At 42.2% G+C, this 23348-nt stretch overlaps 1 protein-coding gene across 3 annotated transcripts in view; it reads left to right on the top strand.

The window, feature by feature from the left end:
* Positions 1–23348, top strand: part of RP1 (RP1 axonemal microtubule associated) — a 176553-nt gene that overhangs the window by 80157 nt on the left and 73048 nt on the right. For all 3 annotated transcript variants that reach the window (XM_081917503.1, XM_081917501.1, XM_081917502.1), the window contains 4 exons: positions 5287–5503; positions 18971–19125; positions 20216–20294; positions 21743–21830. In XM_081917503.1, coding sequence (XP_081773629.1) covers positions 5287–5503; positions 18971–19125; positions 20216–20294; positions 21743–21830 — 539 coding nt within the window. The remainder of the gene's footprint in view (positions 1–5286; positions 5504–18970; positions 19126–20215; positions 20295–21742; positions 21831–23348) is intronic.

Genomic DNA, 23348 nt, shown 5'->3' with positions numbered 1-23348 from the left:
AAAGAACCAGTGAGAAAGAGAAATTTCCTCTGCAAAGGCAGCAGACTGAATGAATCTCCTTACTCCTTACTCTCTTTACCAGTGGCAGAGTAATATAAGTAAAGAACAGGAAAGCAGAATGACATGATAAGGTTGTTAAAAGATGGTCTCATGGGACCACAGCATATGGGAGTTGTGTGATATGACCTTCTAATGCTTCTTAAAGCTTAAAAGCAGCATGTGGGGGGGGGAATTTCCTTCAGTGCAGTGATACTGGGGTAGAGGATGCCCAATTCCCAAAGTGAAATCCTCCGACCCCATCCCGAAACTGCTAATACATTTAACCCTGGGACTCAACACAATGGACACAAAGTGAAAGCTGGATTCTGTCTATGCTTGATACTTGCAGAAGAAAAACATATTCACAGTGAATCAAAGCCACCCTACCTTCTTGACTATGAACTCCAAAATGCTTCTGATCAAGTACCTGGAGCAGCACTGGTCCACTTAACTATTGTCTTGGTAATACCTTTGAGGTTGGAATTCTTCTCAATTAAATCATGGGGAAGAAGAGAGCAATCTTTCTTGCTAATATGGTATGAATGAGCAAGCGGGGTTTGGACAGGAGATTGGAAGACATGGATCTCTTATTGGGTTGGAGACCTCAAGGTGTGAGCTCACATGTTTCAGCCCCCTTTCTCAAATAAATTGTTCTTCTCCAGTGCTCATATTTCCCATTGCTCATCGGAGAAGGTGGACTGGTCACAGTATCATTAGTTTTAAGGCAACTCCTCTCTGGAGTTTTTCTTTGCTCCAAGGCTTTTGAAGATTTGCCAAATGCTGTCAAAATGGATATACTCAGACTTTCTCCTTTATATAATATTTAGATAGTTCTTAAGACAGAGGCCTTACAGTTTGTATCTTAAAAAGGAATGCCAGTAGTGTTCTTTAGGTTTCCCTAGTTTTGCCCCTTTTTCATTTTTTTAGGGTGCTTCCAGATGGGAGCTGCATTCTCAAACTGATCATTGAGTTATTCCAAACAGGTCATTGGCAACAGGGTTTTTTCTTTTTCTTTGGTCCCCCCTCCCAAAGGGTAAATCTGGATGAAATGGGAGAAAATATGGGTTGGCATATTGATGCTAGTTATGTCATAGTAGATGCTGCAAAAAACTTGTATGTGTGAATACTTCTGTCCCCAAAACAAACTCCTGTCTGGAAGCACCTTAGTATCACATCAAACTGAAAACTACCTTTGCAGCCAAAATAATGTCCTAGGACCTAGAGCAATGTTTATCAACATTGCAAATAACTGTAGACTCAGGTAATGTAAAAATAGTCTTTCGATGAAAGATTTGTAAATGCTTCTTAGAATTTGCATTATGCCTCTGAATGCCAGTTGTTAGTTATTGCAGGTGAGCAGAGTGCTGTTACAGCCATGTCCAGACTCCCCACAGGTATCTGGTTGGTCACTCTGAGATAAGGATGCTGGACTAGATAGTGCATTGGCCTGATCCAGCAGGCTTGTCTTATGTTCTTATGTCTCATGCCATAGCAAAACAGCCACGAACAATTGTGTAAATGAAATCAAGAATTTGGATAGTTGTGTTGGTCATTAACAAAAAGGGGGGAAATAGCAAAATATAATATACTTAACAAATAAAAACTGTTTAGTGGTGCAGAGCTATTGGGAGAGCCTTTTCATCTATACCACACCACAGATGACACTCCTCTGAGAGCTTCCTCATTGGCAAACAACTGCATTTCATGAAGTCCAAACTCCTGAGATGTTGATGTACTAACTGACTTATAAGTAAGATAGGTTCTTCCAACCTTAAACTGCAGCAATACTAAGCACTACATTTTGTACATCCTTTCAGAACTCATCACATGCCACTGAAATGTCTGACTGAATTTCCAAGAGAAAATACACATTGATTTGTTGGCAAGGAAATACGCTGCAATTATTTATAAATTTGGAAAAAATATTAAGTCTGTTTTTAATGTGAGAACAAGTTGAACTTTCTCCCACAAATGTTTCTTCTTCTTTAGATACAATTTAATCATCAATGGAAACCATGTTCTATTCCTTCCAATCTGGTGATACATTTAATTAGATTTGCTTACTGAACAAGGTTTCATTTTGACCAGGGACTTTTGCTGTATGGACACTGAAGAAAGTGGAAGGAGGGAGGAGGAAAAGCATTGATGGAGTGTGCACTTCCTTAGGATCAGATAGAAAATATGCCTCTCCCACTCACTAGATTGCACAACTGTGGAACCTTTCTCCTTTCTCCAGTGATGCTTGCTCAAGCAATAGCCTGACCAGTGTAGTCCATGCATTGGTAACCTCAAGGCTGGATTGCTACAATGAGCTGTATGCGGGGCTGCTCTTGGGCTTGGTTTGGAACTGGTCAGGGTGCTTATGGCTTGACAACATGTGGTACCATTGTTAACATCTGAACTGGCTGCCCATCTACTACCAAACCAGATTAAAGGTCCCCTTATTAATCCCTGAACAACTTAGGTCCAGGGTACCTTAGGGACTTCTTAAAGTCTTACATCCCAGCTTAATCACTGAGGTCATCTGCAAGAGTTTTGTTGGTTGTCCCCCAAGTTGGCAAAGCACATTTGACATCAACATGAAACAGCTCCCTAGTCCCTTCTCAGAGTTAAAATTCTCAGAGTTCCCTGGCAAGGGGGATGGATTGTTAAACCACTCCAGGGATCGTAGCTTAGGAGGGATAAATGGTTGTCCTAACAATGCTCAGCACCCTTATCAAACTACAGCTCCCAGAATTCTTGGGAGGAAGCCATGATTGTTTAAAAGGGCATCAAAGTGCTTTAAATGCACAGTGTGAATGTGGCCTCTGTCTACTAAGGATAATATTTGTGTTAACTACTCTGAGCAAATATAAGCATATCCTCTTATTTCAGAAATACAGTTTATCTGGTGTACAATAGCAAAAAGGCTAGCAGATTTCATATGATAACAAGCAACTGTCAGAAGTAACTCCATGTAGTAATTTCAGATGTATGCGCAGTGTTTCCCCTGGTAACAAAATGAAAGCTAAGGAGTGTTTGCCTTTCGCTAAAGTTCATGCTGAGCGTGACTACTGTGTTTGTACTTCAACAGGAGGAATGCTTTGGAGAGGTAGGCTGTCAAGTACATACATTTAGGACTACTGTCCAAATGCTGCCCGTGGCCATATTATGGCAAAACACAGGTCAGAATCCCCAGCTATCCCCAGTTTTAGCATCACATGCTATAACGGAAAGAGGAGGGAAAGGGGGTGCTGACTTGATGAAGTGTGCTTTAGTGTTCTGAATAGAAGAACTGAGCCTGCACTAACACTCTTAAAAGGCTGCAGTGCACCATTCAAAACCAAAGGCATTTATGTCAGTTTGTCTGTTTTACCGACTATTCCTTGCCTGCAGGCACATCTTGTGTAATCTGCCATGGTATATTCTGTAGAGAGTTAATGTTTCAATGATTGCCTTGAGGCACTAGGTAGGAGTAGATTAAGTTCTGGTTCTTTCTCCGTGATTTTTTGGGCAGCACCTCCATTGGCCTCTTTTACCCTGGATTATCAAAGTATGGTTCTGCTGTCACCCAGACCATGGCTTCAGCCTTCATAATTTTACTGGGGTTAAGAATTTTCCCATCTAACTGTGTGGCAAGAATATTATATTTATTTTTCCTGCGGTGTGTTCATTGCGTTTTCATTTTCTATCATTTGTTGTCATGGACATGTTTAAGCGTGCTTATGAAGGTTACAATTACTTAGCACATTCCTTTCACAGTCCAGGCCAAAGTGGAGTTTGTATCTATTTTCTGTATTCTGCATGACACAATGCTTGTGTTTTTTAGTTAAAATGCAATTCACTAGTAACTCCCATGAATAAAATGCCTGCGCCTTCTTTTTTTGGTAAAGGATATTAAGGGTGCTGTGAAAATTAGTGCTGTTTTTCATGTTGAAATTTGTCCACTTGGTGGGCTGAATTAGATATCTTTTTTCTTTTCATTTTCTAAAGTTGCTGATAGTTTTGAGAAAGTGAGTGCAGAATACTTGTACCTACCCACTTGTCAAACTCCTCCCGCATGGCTGTGGGCCCAAATTATACGGGTTCCTACAACATGCATAAAATACCCACACTGGGAAGAGGAAGAGAGGTAGATGTCACCTATGGCACCACTGGAACCAGATCTGCTGCTGCTCCTTCCTCCACCTCCACCTTTGGCAAAGGATGGTTGGCCCTGCCTGTAATGTAGGCATTACACACAGGTTCAAGAGAAAGGAAATCCATAGCTGTGGGACTACCATAGAGATGAATTTCTATCACATGGCTGCCATCCTTGCTAGTTTGTGGTGTGGGTACACTTGGAACTCAGCTAGATTGGTAAAGAAAAAGCATTTTACAGTGGTACCTCTGGTTATGAATGATTCTGGTTATGAACACTTCAGGTTACGAACTCCACTAATATGGAAGTAGCTGCTCTTGCTTGCGAACAGAAATCGGAGGCGCACGTGTCAGAGGCGCACGCGGAAGGCCCCATTAGTGAAAGCGTGCCTCAGGATAAGAAAGGTTTCAGCTTAAGAATGGACCTCTGGAGCAAATTAAGTCAGCAGTTTGAATCCCCGCGATGGGGTGAGCTCCTGTTGCTCGGTCCCAGCTCCTGCCAACCTAGCAGCACGAAAGAGCTCCTGCCAACCTAGCAGCATGAAAGCACATCAAAGTGCAAGTAGATAAATAGGTGGGAAGGTAAACGGCATTTCCGTGCACTACTCTGGTTTCGCCAGAAGCAGCTTAGTCATGCTGGCCACATGACCCAGAAAAACTGTCTGCGGACAAACGTCAGCCCCCTCGGCCAGTAAAGTGAGATGAGCACACAATCCCAGAGTCGTTTGCGACTGGACTTAACTATCAGGGGTCCTTTACCTTTAAGGTGCTACTGGAAGGAATTTTTTTTATTGTTTCGACTGCAGCAGACCAACACGGCTACCTACCTGTAACTAAAGTTTACAATGCGTTTTCCTGAAATGCTTCTTTGATGTGTCTAGAGCCAGCCTAGGAGAGCCTCCTAAGCAGATCTTAAAGTACAAGCAGGAAGGTACTGGTGCAGCCAGTCAAATAAATAGCTTTTATTTTATATATCACTCATGGATGACTTACTGCGCTTAGGGGGGAATATGATTTGTATACTTCTTTGGTAATATGTACTAATTAGGGGAGTTTTGTGATGGGCAAATGAATTATAATGGGCCAAAGAGCTATAATAATAGCTTTCGCTATTTTATTATTTTGCAGATTAATCTAAAAGATGTTGGAGAGCTGTATAAAATCCGGATTGGCCATGACAGTAGTGGACCAGATCCTAGTTGGTACCTTGATGAGATTAGAATGAACTCGCCATTGGACCAAGAAATTTGTTTACCTGTCAACTGCTGGCTCTCTGAAAGCCAAGGTGATGGAGAAACATGGAGAGAAATAGCAATAGGGAGGCCTAACAAAGCACTTCTACCATGTGAGTATATAATTACATATATTAAGCTACACGTGTAAAGGACTGAGCTCCACTGAGCATCTTTTATGATTCATCATTGCAAAGAAGTGAAACCAAAATAAACAGCAGAAACTGTTAGAACGTAAGTTGTTACCCTTTCCCCTTCTCTTTCAGGCACTGTTCCTGGAGCTATGACCAAAGTGTCCTTAAGCTCAATTATTTGTTTTAGCAGCTTCTTGCTGTTTAGAGAGAGAGAAACAGAAGTTTATTCAAAGAGTTATGACCTTCAATTTCACCGGTGGGATCTGGATGGGTTAGCTTTTCACTATTATTAAATATAGTTTAATTGACAAGAAAAGAACCTGTGTGGTGTAATGGTTAGACTGTAAGGCTAGGAGTGGGGAGATCTGTGTTTGAATTCCTACTCAGTCATGAATCTCAGTAGATGACCTTGGCCCATTCACTATCAATGTCACAGAGTTGTTATGAGGATGAATGTGTGTGTGTGTAACTATTTATACCACCTTGTGCTCCTTGAAAGTAAGCCCAGATATAAATGTAATAAATATAGAAGAAAAGAGTAGTGCCTCCTGGTGGGAATACATGTGCTATCAGTTAGGCAAATGTTATTCAAGCTGAAGTAAAATATCTGAGGGTATTCAGAGATTCAAAATATAGTAAGTTTATGTTTGGCGTCCTGGTGTACTGAATTATTTATAGAATCCAGGAATTGTAGGCCTAGATGGGAAATGAAAGGCACCAAGGTCAAGCTTCTGCATACCAACTTAACATCATGGACTAGGACATTCATAGTATAAAGTATACCACAATAAGAATGAATGAGAAGATGAAGCCAAGGAACTATTTGTAAGGCAGGATAAGTACAGTAGAATTCACCTAAGATCACTGAAAGGAAAGTGAATGAGAACTTTGTGAGGCCAAAGTGAGAAAGCATTCCATGTGAACATCAGCTGAACATGTGATCAGTCTGTTCTAAAAGGCAGACAAGTGCTGCCCCCAAGGAGTAGGTGATAGCCCTCTGCTGCTCAAAAGGGAGTTGAGTTCAAGTCCTCACATCTGGAGTAGTGGAGACAGGCACCATGAGAAATCCAGTGTTAGCTGTGCTGAAGTTTATTATTTTTATACGTAATTGTATTTCTACCATACCATTTTTAGCTTTATTGTAAGCTGTTTTGTGAAGGCTTTTTGCCTTAAAATGTAGGGTGTACTGTAAATAAACACTGGAATGAATGAATGAATGAATGAAAGCAAAATAGGTACTGCGCAAGAATTCATACAGAGATATTGTAGTAGGTACATTCTGTAGCCATTCTCTTGATTCAGCTGGAACAAGAACTTGTGCAAGCTGTTGCACCTCCAGATGAACATCTTTGGTATCCTTCATGAGCAGAAGACAGCTTCGATATGCAGAAGGGCACCTTTGGATCCAGCCCAATAATAATGTTTTAGAGTAAATGAGTTTCCATTGTGACCAGTATTTTTCATTGGAAGTATTTTTTTCAAAGTAGAACATTTGTTCAGCTTTATTAATAATGGTGTTATAATGGTATATTTATATTTTCCTTCTCTGGCACATTATACTTATTGAAATATATTTGACAAATAAATGCAAATGGAAACATTATATTGCTGTTAGACAAGTCCTAAATTCATAAGTTTGTGACTTCAAATTACCTATTGATTTTTGGTTCATTTCAATTGAATATCAATAGACAGCCCAACCAAAAACTTTTGCATTTCCCCCCGCTGTCCCTGAGAAGGAAACTTTTGCCATCTGCATTCCTATTTAAAATGGATAATTGCTTAGAAGCACCAAATGTGCAGCCTTTATAGGTTGTTATATTACAGAAAACAAATGATGTATTACATGATACATAATTACAATCCAATATAAATTTCAGATCAATCTGGATATTTTTCCAGCAATCCATTCACTTAATTATAAAAAACTTATTTTGTACAAAATATGAAGTAGTAGAATAAATTATATTTCATAAATTCAACTGAGGTGTTAGCAGGCTTCAAGTTGCTACTGTCCTTACTTCATTATTTATTGCTGTAAGATCTTGCTTCTATTTATATTCTGCCACAATGGAACCATAAAGCTTGAAGATGGTTTTAATTTTTCTGTCCTTGCTGTGTAATTTCTCTGTCTGGTTATCTCTAGATAATGGTAGTTCTTTTTTAAAACATAATATTTGACACACCTTCATATTTCTCTGCATCTTGCATTGATAGGTTCTCACTTTTTGATTGTCTTCTTTCATTATACCATTCATTGCAAAATGCTGACAATGAAATACTATTTCTCCAGAATCTCTGACCCAGCATGGTATGTTTTCCCCAACAATGTTAGTTTTGTATTCTTCATAGATCAAGGCTTATATTATTTTGCCTAGAATTCCATGCCATTGAATTTTTCATCTCCCTGTCATGCTTTGTGTCTGTCTGGACCTTTATGTCTCATTTTCATATCCAGGTTCATTTTTATTTTTGCTTTTTAAATCTTTCCAAAAATCATTTCCTTGTAGTTTTATATGGTTATTTTTTTCACTCTGTTTGACAACTGATTTGTGATCCTTAAATCATAACTCACAGACAGGTAGACTTGAAGAACTGTATCATTAACCTTGAACTTGGTTTGAACATTGTAATGTAGTTCCTAGTAGGAGAGTTTGAACAATCATATATCAGCATTATAATCTGATGTAAGAATCCTTTTGACTGCACATGCAGCCCCTTTGCTTCTCCCTCTCTGGTGGGCACAAACAAATTCAAATGTCTTCCACTAATCATAGGTTCTTGTTTTGTTATTCTTTGGATCAAACCAGGATATTAAACCATCTTCATACCACTATTTAATATGCTGGCTTCTTCCAAAGCTCATCAACCATGGTTTCCTATATTGGACAATATGGGAATCTATGGTTAGCAGAAGAATTCCTGGTTTATTTGATCCTACTATAAAAAGTGGGGAGTAAGACTATGTGCTGCTTTTAAAGGGTACAAATGGCTGCTTTAAATTTATTTATTTAGATAATGTATATATTGTTTCACATTTCAAAAAGAAAAATATCTAAGCAGTACATGACTATTCCAAACAGCACAAAAAAGTTTAGATTTTTTTTAAAAAAGAAAACAATAATAAATACAATGCATTATTTTAAATGATAAAAATTTAGCAGTCAGTAAGAAAACAGAGTAACCTTCCCAGGGGTGCCAGCTTGAATAAAATATTGAGGAGTCAGGTAAGCCCCACCCCACATAATCAATCACATGATGTGGCGCACACACACCATTTGAGTGACAATGCCCATCAACTTTGGGGGGGCCCAGCTCCTTCAAATATTGTAATGGGAAAGCAGAATGGAACTTCTCCTATGAACCCTCCTAAGTATCAAAATAGGCCTGGGTAAATAAATGAGGTCTTAAAAGACATTTGAAACATATAGCTGGTGGGGTTTCATACACCTGTTTTGAGAGGAAATTCTGGAGTGTTCTTATTCAAGACATGATGTCAGGGAACTGACATCTAAAGCGCCGCAGGTGCAAAGGCTCCCTGAGGTTGAGAGAGCAGTAGCAGCGGAAGAGGGAACCAGTAGAGGGCGAGCAAGAACTCCAAGGGAAAGTGAGTCGGAGGGATGGCTCAGAGACGCTTCAAGCGAAACCAGTGGGGAGGTCTCAGGACCTCCTACAGGGACACCCACACCTCGACGGAAACTGTCACGCCGAGAGGCCAGACGACGTGTTTCCGTTAAGGAGCTTTTATGTTGGAAACGTTTCCGAAAGCAGCCACTTTCGGATTCTACTAGTGATTGACGCAGCCATGCTGGAGGGGCTCCGTCACATGCAGAGGTTTGAAAACCTGATCAAACTCTGAGGGACTTGCATTTTACGCACAAGCAGCTCATCGTCCCATCACAGCAATCCGAAAGTCACCGAAAGCCAGCTTGTGCAGAGAGAAGCATCATGAGCAACCCAGCCGGAACCGGGGGTGCAGGAGCAGCTGGAGGGGGTCCAAGCCTGGAAGAAAGGTACAGAGCGTTGGAGATCCAGTTGGCGCTGCAAACGGCGAGGCTTGAGGAGAGGAGGGCTCAGGATGCAGAAAAGGGAAAGGAGAAAACCACCCCGCTCGCCAGAAAGGTACCAGGATTGGTGCAGAAATTCGGGGGGGATCCCAGGAACTATCATGCCTTTAGAACAGAGATGCAATACGCTCTAAACTTGCAGTTTGATGACTTCCCCGACGAGGAATCGCGAGTGGCGTATGTGATTGGCCATCTCGAATCCGGGGCGAAAGATTGGGTTAGACCCCTGATGGCAGCGAATAATGAGATCTTAAAGGACACGAGGAAGTTTTTTCGTGCCATGGACCTGATGTTTTCCAGCGATATTGAGCAGGGGGTGGTGCGAAGGCAGTTAATGGCTTGCCAGCAAGGAAGCAGATCTGTCCGTGAGTACTGGACTGAATTTACTATGCTGATTCATAAATTGGGGTGGGACCTATCGGCGGAGCCCATCCAAATGCTTTTCGAAGAGGGGCTTTCTTCAACCGTCAAAGATGAGCTTTCCCGGGGGCCCAGGGCGGAGTCTATGGACCAATTAACCAAATCTGCGCTGGCCATAGGAGCGCGCCAGGAGGCGAGGGCTTTGGAAAGGCGGGAAGGGAAAGGAGACCGTTGGAGGGAGTTCCGCATTCCAGACATTCCAGAGCCATCTTTCCCGCCGGCAGAGCCGATGGAAGTTGGAACAGCGCGGGCGCGCGCAGTTTCAAATCCCAGTGAAGGGCGGAAGAAGGAGGGAAAGAGCGCCAAGAGATGTTATCTCTGCCAACAGCCAGGGCACTTTGCCAGAGTCTGCCCACAAAGAAAGGAATGGCAAGGGATGGCAGGAGCTGTTGGGGGAAAGGAAGAGGAAAGCAAGGAGCAAGTAAAAGCCAACGCCTGGCTGCCACCGTCGGGGCACAGCAGCCAGGCCAAAGAGCAATGAAAGTGCCCATGCCAGAACCTCCCAGACCTGCTTTAGTGATAGAGGTGTTACTAGAACTGCCAAACGGACACCCACTAAAGGTCAAGGCGCTTTTGGATTCAGGCAGCTCCTGTAATTTCATGAGTAAGGAGTTTGCAGCTGAGCACCAGATACAGACCATCCCTTTAAGTAACCCCTTGCAGGTGACTACGATTGACGGCAGAGAGCTGTTGGGGGGAGAAGTTAGCCAACAGACTGTCCCGATGATAATGAGAGTGGCAAGGCACACCGAACAGATAGCGTTTAATGTGGCCATCCTGGGAGGAGCGCCCATCATTTTGGGGATGAGCTGGCTGGCGCTACACGATCCGCTAGTGGGCTGGCATCAGAGGGTGGTCTCCTTTGGGTCAGCGCATTGCCTAGAACACTGCAAGGAGGGGAAGGTCTCGGGAGGAGACAGAGTCACCCTAGCGGGGATGGAAGTGATGGGCAAAGGGAAGGTGCCCCCGCAATACGCAGATCTGAGCAACGTATTCAGCGAAAGGGAAGCAGACAAACTGCCACCGCATAGACCCTTTGACTGTCAAATCAACCTACTCCCAGGGGCCCAACTCCCAGTAGGCAAGCTGTACGCCATGTCAGACAGGGAGATGCAGGAGCTGAGGGAGTTCATTGACAAAAACTTGAAGCGAGGTTTCATCAGAGAGTCCCGAGCGGTGGGGGGCAGCCCAGTGTTTTTTGTGGACAAAAAGAACACAGACAAACCGAGACTGGTGTGTGACTTCAGGGCCCTCAATGCAGTGTCGGAGCCCCTGGCTTTCCCTATGCCCCGAATTGACGACATTTTGACCAGAGTAAGGAAGGGAAAGATTTTTACAAAACTGGACCTGCGGGGGGCGTACAATCTGATACGCATAAGGAAGGGAGATGAATGGAAGACCACCATGTTTACCCCTTTGGGAGCCTTTGAATACCTCGTTATGCCCTTCGGTCTACAAGGGGGCTCCGCCTGTTTTCAAGCTTTTATAAACCACGTTCTGGGACCTTTGCTCTACAAGAACTGTGTGGCCTTTTTAGACGACGTGTTGGTGTATTCGGAAGATGAGGAACAGCATGTGAGGGACGTTCGAGAAGTGCTGGGCAGGCTGCAAGCCAACCAGCTGTGGGTGAAACTGGAGAAGTGCCAGTTTCATACCAAGGAGGTGGAATTCCTGGGGTACCGCTTGTCAGACAAGGGATTGGCCATGGATCCAGGCAAGGTTCAAGCGGTACTGGAATGGAAGACACCGAAGACCAAGAAGGACGTGCAAAGATTCTTGGGGTTTGGGAACTTTTATCGGAAGTTCATCAAGAACTTTGCCCACTTGACGGCGCCCATCACCGACTGCCTCAGCAGCAAGAAGAAATTTGTTTGGACGGTGGAGGCGGATCGAGCCTTTGAAGAACTGAAAAGGGCTTTCGCCTCGGAAGAACAACTTCTGCATGTGGATTTACAAAAACCCATGAGAGTGGAAACAGATGCATCCGACCGGGCTATAGGGGCGGTCCTTCTTCAACCGGGGAGGAGTGCGTCGGAGTGGAGACCGTGTGCATTCTTCTCGCGGAAACTGAATAAGTCCGAGAGGAATTACACGGTGTATGACAGGGAACTACTTGCCATTCACGAAGCATTCCGGAGGTGGAGACATTTATTAATTGGGGCACAACACAAGGTGCAAGTGTGCACCGACCACAAAAATTTAGAGTATTGGAGAACAGCTCGAGTGCTCAACCAACGACAAGTGAGATGGGCACAGGAATTCTCCAAATTTAACTTTGAGATTTGTTATGTGCCAGGCCCAGAAAACGTCAGGGCGGATGCGCTCTCACGCAAACCAGAATATTGGGAAGGGGAGGAGGTGATCGAAGAGAGACATGTCATCCCGGAGGACCGCTGGGTGTGTGGGGCGGCGCTGGTGGGGCAACGGGAACTGGTGGAGGAAACGGAAAATGATGAATATGCCCAGGATAAGCTCAGAGGTCTCAGGGGGGAGGGCGAGAGCCCCGGAGGTTTTGAGGAAAGAAATGGGGCATTGTATTACAAAGGGGCACTGTATATACCCGAAGGTGAATTGAGGGGGAGAGTACTCAAGCAGTTGCATGATAGCCCCACGGCGGGACATTTTGGGCAACACAAAACCATGTGGTTGGTTACCAGGGAATTTTGGTGGCCTAAGGTGAGGGAAGATGTAAGGGAGTATGTAAGAGGGTGTGACCAATGTCAGCGAGCCAAAGGGGAAAGAAGGGCGCCGGCAGGGTTATTAGAACCTTTACCCACACCAGAACGGCCTTGGGAAGCGATATCAATAGATTTTATGACGGATCTGCCAAGGTCCAAGGGGAAAACAGCCATCATGGTAGTAGTAGACCTGTTAACTAAGATGTGCCATTTTGTAGCATGCTCACATGCAGTCACAGCGGAAGAAACGGCGAAGTTGTTTGTGGAACATATCTTTAGGTTGCACGGGGCTCCCTCGAGGGTGATCTCAGATCGAGGCAAACAATTTACTTCCAGGTTCTGGAGGAAGCTCATGAGCTTGCTACACGTGGAAGTTAATTTTTCAACTGCCCGGCACCCTGAAACCAACGGGCAGGCGGAAAGGGCAAATGGCATTCTTCAACAATATCTTAGGTGTTATGTCAATGACAGAGAGAACGATTGGGTCGAAAAGTTGGCGTTGGCAGAATTTGCCTACAATAATGCGGAGAATGTGTCCACAGGGATGAGTCCCTTTTTGGCTAATTACGGGTGTCACCCCAGGGCATTTCCAGGGGAAGGAGGGGAGAGATGGAGCGTTCCAGCGGCTGAACATTTTGTAGAAGAGATGGAAGCCATCCATCAGCAGCTCCAGCTCAACTTAGAAAGGGCCAAGGCACAATATAAGAAGCAGGCAGACAAGAACAGAAGGGAAGGTGAAACCATAAGGGTGGGGGATCAAGTGTGGTTGTCAACCCAAGGGTTGCCGTTCAAAGGGGGTTGTAAGAAACTGAGGCCCAGAAGATTGGGACCCTTTGAGGTGATTCAGCAGGTCAACCCGGTAGCTTTCAAACTCCGATTACCCAACCACATGAAATTGCACCCAGTGTTCCACAGGTCGTTACTGTCACCATACAGGGGGGGACGTGAAGGGGAGCACGTCAGGGGACCAGCCTTGGAAGAGAGGGAACGCCGCAACCATGTAGCGGAAATCCTCGATTCCAGGTGGAAGGGTAATCAGGTGGAGTATTTGGTGGCGTGGGAAGGGGAACCGGAGTCAGAAAACACCTGGGTAAGTGCAGAGGAAGTCAATGACGAGGTTTTAACAGAAACGTTCCACCAAAGGTTCCCGAGGAAACCTCAGCCTATAGCAAGGTTTAGGAGGGAGTATTTCGGCACCACCGATGAGGAAGAGGAAATGGAAGGGTTCGCGGAGTCGGAGTTGGAAGATGGAGTGGACTCTGATGACGAAGAGTACCTAGAGAGTAGGAACAGCAACAAGTGGAAGGAAGTGTTCGCGACGTCGGAAGATGAGGGAGGTTCTTTCAGGGGTTTTACCTCCTCACCGCCAGTAGGAGAGGAGACGGGAGGGGGTGAAGGGGGCCCTGGAGGGGAGGTGGATGTCAGGGAACTGCCATCTAAAGCGCCGCAGGTGCAAAGGCTCCCTGAGGTTGAGAGAGCAGTAGCAGCGGAAGAGGGAACCAGTAGAGGGCGAGCAAGAACTCCAAGGGAAAGTGAGTCGGAGGGATGGCTCAGAGACGCTTCAAGCGAAACCAGTGGGGAGGTCTCAGGACCTCCTACAGGGACACCCACACCTCGACGGAAACTGTCACGCCGAGAGGCCAGACGACGTGTTTCCGTTAAGGAGCTTTTATGTTGGAAACGTTTCCGAAAGCAGCCACTTTCGGATTCTACTAGTGATTGACGCAGCCATGCTGGAGGGGCTCCGTCACAGGCAGAGGTTTGAAAACCTGATCAAACTCTGAGGGACTTGCATTTTACGCACAAGCAGCTCATCGTCCCATCACACATGATTATCTGAATGTGGTCATTGTGACAAATGTTTAACAAACTGCAAGAGATACATTAATAACTAGAGACCTGCAGTTCAAGATCTGGCAGTGAATTTAGATCTTCATTTAAAAGTTAGCACTCCTGTCTTCTAATCTCACTGACTCAGAAATGCCTAACCTTCGCCCTTTCCTAGTCAACCGCTTCTTAATAGTTTGATTCTTCCTGAAGGTTCCATGATATAGCAGAAGCCAATTTCTGTCCATTTTTAGACCATTGTTTGAGGGAACTTAATTAAAGTTACTCTTATTTTTTCTAGACTGAGCTCAACAGATTTTAAAAGGCCTGTTCTTGTGTCCCTAACCGTGACATTTTCCCTAGAGCACCTCATCTTCTGCTACCATTGAAACTACATAGGGCATTGGTTTGACTCACCAGCAATTATGATGTTTGCTTTTATAAGCCTGCAAAGCATTTGAAGGAAAATACTGTTCAAATGCTCAGAGCAAACCTGTTATTGCTATATGTCCAATAAAAGTATACAAAGTTTGTCCCAGCAGATGGATTTAAGTTCAAAGACTGTCAGTCTGCATAGCAGGGACTTTCAAGATAATGTTTTCATGAGTTTGCTTTTAGAGTGCCCTGAATTTTTCAGATACACTTCAAAATATTGCAAAATGGCAAGGGGGAGGGAAATGAAGTGGGAAAAGAAAAACATTTGCCTAGTTCTGTTCGCCTTTTCAAATAGTCAAGAAATAGCTGATTGGAAGGGTGAAGTGGGCAATCATTGGCAATCTATTAAAAAGAAACCTTCGTTCTTGGAATTCCCCTTGCTTCATTTAACAGATTTCTGTTCTTCCTTTGCTCTTTTGCCTAGTGATGTGGCGATTTTGTTTCTGTGTGATATAAGAGCTTGATTAATGCTCACCTTTAAGAAATGAATCTTACATTTGAATCTCATATTTTCTTTAAAATAAAAATAAAAATCATCCCTTTTCACTCCAGGAAGCACCATCATGATATTTACATTAATTGACTTAATTTTTGCCCTTCATTTCTTTTTCATAATCTTGTATGCTTCCAGATGAGTGTCTAAATATAGTGTCATTTCTGCATGCTAAAATAGCATCTCCAGATTTGGGTTTTATCCTGTGAATGGTATTTGCCTATATTATTTCCCATTTGACTGAGAATATGACAATACCCTGTTTCCCTGCAGTTTAATGCTAATGTAATGTCACTGAATTCAAGGTACAATGACCTCAAGCTGAAGAGCCAGGAATCAGGCCCTGAATGATGATTGCAATATATTATATATTGCTATTGGTTACTGCTGCAGTACAAGAAAAAAATAGGCATTTTAAACCATTACAATATTGTTTCTCCTGTGCTGATAAATAGTGGTTTGGGGAGAATTGGAGTGTTCCAAACCGCTTACAGAGGAAGTCAGGGGGGAGAAAGAGACATGCCTCAATCCCATGAGCAGCTACACTCATAACCTTCTTTCAGCAGGGTTGAGTGAAACTGCACTCTTAAGACCTCAGGTCTGTTCACATCATCAAAATGTGTTCAGAAAATGTCTGTGTTCCCCCTTCCCCCCAAAATTCCACCTGCTCAGAGGACACGGGAATGTAAATAGAACTGTATTCCTATAGACTCTTCCATGCAGCTGGGAACTGAGCATGATCTGATCCACTTCTTATAGTAAGAAATCACTTCTTCATTAACAAAACAAAACCTGGCATCTCAGACCAAGTATCCTTGAACAAGTACGTTTCCCATGAAGAGAACAAAAATTCTTTTTAAGGGCCCAGTGTCAAAATGAGTATGCAGAGTGTCTTTTCCGTATAACAATAAGAAGACTTTCAGGAGTCAAAAGAGCACGTGCAGAGTGATTTTCCTGAATGACGCTATCTTTCTGAATATTACAGCTTATACAAAGTTAAGTAATACAGAATGCACACCAAGGCTTGTTTTTTTGCCTGTCCTAGTAACGCACAAGGGAATGAATTTCTGTTTTACTTAGTAAGATTCTGGTTCAGTGACAACTTTAGAAGTGAGTAGTATTTTATTGGGAATGGGGGTACAACTAGTTAGCAGCTTTCTGCTCCTCTGGCCAGAGATACATATTTCAGCTGCAGCAGCATGTCACAACTTCTGCTTCTACAGCTTAGAAACTTCATTAGTTAGAGGGCAGGTTAATACACCCAGTTAACATGCCTGGGCAAGTTAATACACCTAATTTGTAATGTGGTAAGCCGTACCTGTCTGATATGCCCAGGCATTGTCATGTTACTGTGTAGATGTGTGTGTTTTAAGTCAGGCAACCAGGTTCCTGAAGTTTTCAAGTATGTGTGGAAAGTTGGTATTCGGTGCTCAGCCTAGAGTTCGTGCGCCATCTGATTTGTTGACAGGTGATCAATATCAGTGAGTGTTGAGGCTGAAAGGGACCACACACATGGTCATCTGTTTGCAGTGGTGCTTGGTGCAATGTCCACAGTACATCCCACCAGCTCATGCTCAGGTTTTTCAAGTGGCTGGTGCAAAAAAATAATAATCAACAACACATCTCTTTTCGAAGACTTGCATGTGACCTCTGTTTTACCTTAGGTGAGAATGGAGGGATCACTGCAGAAATCCTAGCTAAAAGTGGCCCGTCCTTTTAGCTAGCAATCAGTTTCATTCTCTCATTTTGCAAGCTGTTCTGCCTCCAGCATTCCTTTCCTTAAGCATGCACAGGCTCAGACAGGCTTTAGTGTTAATATCAAAGGGATATCAAATACACTGTGATCAGTGTTAACAGAAGCTGACTTCTGGGTAAATCTGTTACCACACACAAGCTCCACTAGCAGTTCTCAAGCCAATGAAGGCACCGGTAGATTTTTTTGGGAAGCTGGTGTGCTTTTGGTGTCACTTGATGGTCACATGTAGAGTTCATCCTCTGAAGTGTGTCTGTGCATGAGTGAGGGGTGGTCTGAGGGAGGGAGAAGCTTCCCCTTTTCCCCAAGCTTTTCAGGACAATATTTCATAGCAGGCACTTCTTTATTAATGAATCATGATTTCCCCCCACTAACTTCACCATGGCAGCTGTTGTTTATTGAATCCTGTCAGTGTGTACAGAACTTTGAGTAAAAGATTTGGAATTTTCTATGCATCCAAAAAATTAGCTTTTTAATGGCTGCCTACAAACCATGGCTGGAGCTATTAACCTAAGCCTTATTGTGTAGTAGCCAGCTGGAAAAGTCCAGTCCTGTTACTTCCAAGCAAAGTTGCTTACACCTTAAATGAATTGCTTGTTGTATTTAGGTACTTAGTAATTGTAGCCCCACAATTGTGGAACATTATGCTGTGTAATATTAGGCAGGCCTCATGCCTAGTTACAGCAAGCCCTCAACTTATGCAGGGGTTGTGTTCCAGGGATCATACCTAAAAACAAAATCACATATGGTCAAAAAACATTGCTTCTGTGGTGGAAGGGGATGCCAAAGTCATCCCCCCCCCGAAACCTCATCCCCTTTTTAATTTTTGCCAAGTGTGTAAAGATCAATGAGCACGTTAAATGTGTGTAAATTGTGGGCTTACTGTATTTTCAAACGGGCATTTAAAACCTGCCATTTTACCTTGGCTTACAGAAACTGGGGGATCTGATTCTTTATTTGTATCCCTTTCTTTCTCCCAAAGGAGCCCAGGGTGGCATTATGTATCCTGTTGCTGGTGGCTGTATTTTGCTACATTTTATATTGGATTGCTAATTTTAACAATGTGGGATTGTTTTATTGAGCTGTTTTAAAATGTGATCTATGGAATTTCATTGTTGCATTTCACACGAACTGCCTTGATAAGGATTTTATTCTTGAAAGTTGGTATAGAAATATATTAAATACAATAAATATAATAGCTTTTAAAGAATGATTGTGAAATTTACCCAGAATTAAGTAACACTTTCAGTGGGGCTTAGTCCATGTAAGCCTGCATAGCCTTGCAGCCTAAGAATTTAGCACAGTAACGACAGTTGTATTACTAATTTCTGTATCCCTTCCAATTTCTCCAAGTCTCTGTCCTGAGCAGGAAATGAAAGCAAGTTTTAAAAAGTGTGGGTGTATAAGGCAGAGATAGAGACAGAGACAGAGAGTGAGTCACCTCCAGACTGTCAATATTTTGCAGGAGGGATTCAAATACATGTTGGAAATTTAAGTTTGCACAGTTAAAGTGGATTAAATCACTCTGTTGCCCTAGTGCTTGAGCCACAAGCTTCAAGTCAGTACAGAGCAGTATGAAGCAGTCTTTTGACAGATTATGGACATAATGGAAATGTCATGATAATAGTTGGTATTCAAGTAAGTTTTACTAAGAGTAGACCTATTGAAAGCAATCAACCTAACTTGGTGATGTTAATTGATTTCAGTGGGTCTGCCCTGAGTAAAACGTAGTTGAATACCACATAGTAGTAATGCTTTTTTTTTCTCTTTCAGTGGTATGCTACAATGTCAGTGTATACACTGGAACAATCCCTGGTGCAGAAACAAATTCTAATGTGTACATTACCCTCTTTGGAACCAGAGGAGATTCTGGAAAACGAAAACTTCATAAATCAAGGACTAATAAAGTTTCATTTCAGCGTGGTCAGGTAAAGAAAAAGATGCTAAAAGTAATTGCAGTAATTACTACTACTACTACTACTACTGTTATTATTATTATTATTATTATTATTATTATTATTATTATTATTAATTATTATTATTATCATTATACCCTGCCCACCTGGCAGCGTTTCCCCAGCCACACTGGGCAGCTTACAACATATCTAAAAGCATAATTAAAACATCATTCCTTTAAAACTTCCCTAAACAGGGCTGCCTTCAGCAGGGGCAAATGAATGCGTCGTGACACCCATGTGCGGTATAAGGCCCATGTGCGGCATCGCTATGGCACTCCTTCACTGGGACCGGTGTTATATGGTCCCGGCAGCTGCTCCCAGTCACCAGTCTAGCTGTCGTATTCTGAATTAGTTGTAGTTTCCAAGTCATCTTCAAAGGTAGCCCCACGTAGAGCACATTGCAGTAGTCTAAGTGGGAGATAACCAGGGCATGCACCACTCTGGCAAAGACAGTCTGCATTGAGGTTACTTAAACTTATGTAATTGTACTTGAGCATTATGTTTCAGTTAACTATGGGGAAGATTTTTTATGTGGTGATCATCCACTCCATATGTTTCAAATGTAGAGATACAATATGGTGAAGTATTTCTTTTTCATAGTTAAAACACAATTACTTAAATGCTCAGTATTCTTTACATGAAGGATGGTAACCAAACCATTTTATTCTAGAACTTACTGGAACACACATTAGCCATGTTAAAAACCCACCAGAAATCTCCCTTCAACTGCCCCAGGGCCCTGGTCGCTAGAGCTCTTGAGCTTTTTATAAAATCTGGACTGGAGCTGCTCTAGACTCTGTTGAACTGTACCACATAAATCACATATTGGTGCCCTTAACATTGCAGTGATTACTATTTCAATCAGCTAGGCTCACTTGCTCACTTGCAAGGGGAAGAAACCCTTGACATTTTGCCTGCCCTGGTAAAAGTACAGCAGTGATGGTTGGCAATGAAATTTTATATTTAATTTAAAAATAAATTCACAAAATTTATACTCCGCTTTATCATTAAAAACCCCCAAACAAAACAGTTTGTGATTCTCTTTTTTGTGTTTCTGCAGACTGATGTGTTCTCCATGATGGCTGTATCACTTGGAGTTGTGAATAAAATTCTCATTAGCCATGATGGAACTGGTCCAGGTAGAACTAATTTCCTATTGACAGATCCATTTCACAATCTGTTTGAAAGTGCATACCCATTTTCTTCTGTGTAGTTCCATGGTCTAAGATCACACAAGATTATTTCTTTCTTCAGTTTATTCATCTTATATAATAACATATATTTTATAAAGATAATCACATTTTATAGAAGAACTTCAAGCAATTCTGAGCCTTCTCCCTGTGCATTACTGTTGATTCCTCCCATATTATAGTTGTTGTTTTGTCTAATGGCTTAATCATAATTTATGGGAAAGCATGTTTGCTTCTTGTCTTTCACATGCTTCCCAATAAACACAGTAATGTTTTAAGGTGATGTCCCCTTCTCTCCAAACATGGGGACATGTGGTAGACATGCACCAAGTAACTAGGATTGGCTATTAGTCTTGGTACATATATACTACATGCTTATGAAAGACATTGCTTTGTTAACCGTTACAGGTTTGTATGCAGTAGACATACACATTCGCGACATAAAATGTGAATCAGACCTATATTTTTCTGTATGGAACAAATGTTTGATGTATTATATCCCTTTTTAAAAAGAAAAGTTCCACACTGATGAAGTAATAAAAATATATATTGCTTTTTCAAAGAGTGGAATTTACCCACAAATCAGTCAGTTTAGTGAACATTTTTGTTCAAATATTTCACCAATAAAGTAATTGCAGTGCAATCCTAGATGTGTCTACCCAGAAGGAATTCCCATTGTCTCCAGTGGAGGCTTAATCCTAAAATACCAAGATTGCCAGCTTGGAGCATCAAATCAGGGAAATGCTCAGCCTCTTAGTTTTTAAAATCCCAAAATATAACTTGTTAAAATATGATAAAATTGTGTGGGTATTGTGGAGGAGTTATGTTGTATATGAGTTTGGATGTCATAGTCATGTAACCAGATTAAATAAAAAATGTGGTTTGGTTGCTGGGAAAAGTTAATACCCCTGCAATTAATGTATTTCTTACTGTAAACACATCTGAAATAATTATCAGCTGATAATTTATTATATTATTATTTAAAACAATAATTTGGGAAGGTTCTAAAATATGTTTGAATAGTAATGAAATTTGTTGACCTCCTTGAGTTTCTGTTGCACAATACAAAACTCTCTCCCCCACCCTACCCAAAAGCTAAGCATTTCATCCTTCACCCATATGCAATGCAAACTGTAAAAAAGATGCAGTGTTTAGCTCATCAAATATTCTGTTAAAACCATCTCAGACAAAATATTTTTCCTTAGACCTAAAGGTTTCTTATTTTTGAAGAAAAATAAAGTGTTGAGAGTATTAATTATTGGCTTTGCACAAATGAACTGTGTTAATCCCTTTGTCCTGATTATCTGAGTTTGATATGATTGAATTAACCACCACTACCACCCCTCTCTCTCACACAAGCAATCTAAGCATAGGATGTTTTTGTCATTGAATCACAGGCAGTGGTTGGTTCCTTGAAAAAGTTGTCATCAAATTTCAAGAGAGAGAGGAAGGGGAAGAAGAAGAAGTAGTGTTTCCCTGTAATAGGTATGCTATTGTGGATAATGTGCAAGAGTTCCTCATCAAAATGGAAGGATTTATATTGATAATATAAACCAGAGCAGGCTGAACCACATCTCCATGGCTAGGTGATTCCTGCATTGCAGGGTGTTGGACTAAAATGATCCTAGTAGTCCCTTCCAACTCTAAAATTCTATGCTTCTTTGAATCACAGTTTCTCTGTCTTGTCTGGATTCACTTTATTGATCCTCAGCCCGTTCATGATAGTTTCCATATAGCAGTTCAGCACATCTGCTGCTTCCCTGACTCAAGTGTAAAAAAGAAATACAATTGAGTGTTTTCTATATGATGACACATCACTCCAAATCCCTGCATGGCCTCAGGGGTTTCATGCACACAGTAAAAATGCATGATGGGGAGGCAGAGCAGAACCTTGAAGGACCTCATAGGGTTCAAGAGCAGGTTTGGTGTTGAAAAAGCATTGGTTGCCTTGATGGATAATCTGTGTTGTCAGAAGAAGGCGTGTGCCCTCCTGAATCTTTCAGTGCCTTTTAATATTCTTGAGCATGATAAGCCTCAACAGACTTTCTGGTTTGTGGCTCAGGGGCATTGTCATGTTCAAATGCTGGTGTTAGGGGGCTACTGCTTGGTCTTATGACAATCTGCTCTGCAAAGTTCCATCTTGCGTTCCATGAGACATGTGTACCTGAATCTGCTGGGTGAGGTAATCCAGGCATTTGGACTAGGATGAATGTCAGTATGCTAATGACACCAGCTCTATTCTCCTTTTCATCTGATTCAGTAGAATTATTATTATTAAATCTAGAAATGTAGTGGTGTGTTGAACTGATGTCAGGAATCAGTAAGGGGTTGTTGGATGAAGGCCCACAAAATTAAGCAGAATTCTCATGAGACAGGTCACTGGGGCATAGTGTTGAACCTTCTAAAGATGGGCTTGTACTCCCATTGAAATATCAGGCTCACAGTTTGAGGGTGCTGAGAGAGATCCAGCTTCTTATAGAAGGCCCAAGTAAACTCCATGATTTAAAGCGCATTTTATTAGCTAAGACTGGTGTGCTGATGCGACTTATCCTGGACAGAGATAGCCTGGCTGTGGTCTGGTAACCATCAAACTAGACTACTGCAATATCTTATATGTGGGTTTGCTTTTGAGGACTTTTCCAAAACTTAGTACACCCACTAGGTTACTAATGTGGGCAGGCCAAAGGGAACACATTTTGCCAGGTCTTAATGGCTAAATGGCTTGGGAAGCCAGAACCAAAGGACCACTATCTTCCCTATGGCTGTGCTGTAACATTAATCCTAATCAAAAATACTTCTGTGAACCTGCTTAAGTGAGACAGGTGGTAATGAAAGAGAAGAACTTTCAAGGTGTGTCGTCTTGAATGTAGAATGCTCTTCTTTGTTGCAGTTTTTTTTAATAAAAATAATTGTTTTGCTATGTTTTATTTTTTATTGTGTGTTGGTTTTGTAATTGCTGTGCGCCACCCTGGGAGTTGTTAGGCTGAAGCGTGACATAAAATT

The sequence above is a fragment of the Podarcis melisellensis genome (assembly GCF_964234715.1).
Source record: "Podarcis melisellensis genome assembly, chromosome: 7".
Classification (NCBI taxonomy): Eukaryota; Metazoa; Chordata; class Lepidosauria; order Squamata; family Lacertidae; genus Podarcis; species Podarcis melisellensis.
This window is presented reverse-complemented; position numbering and strand designations above follow the sequence as displayed.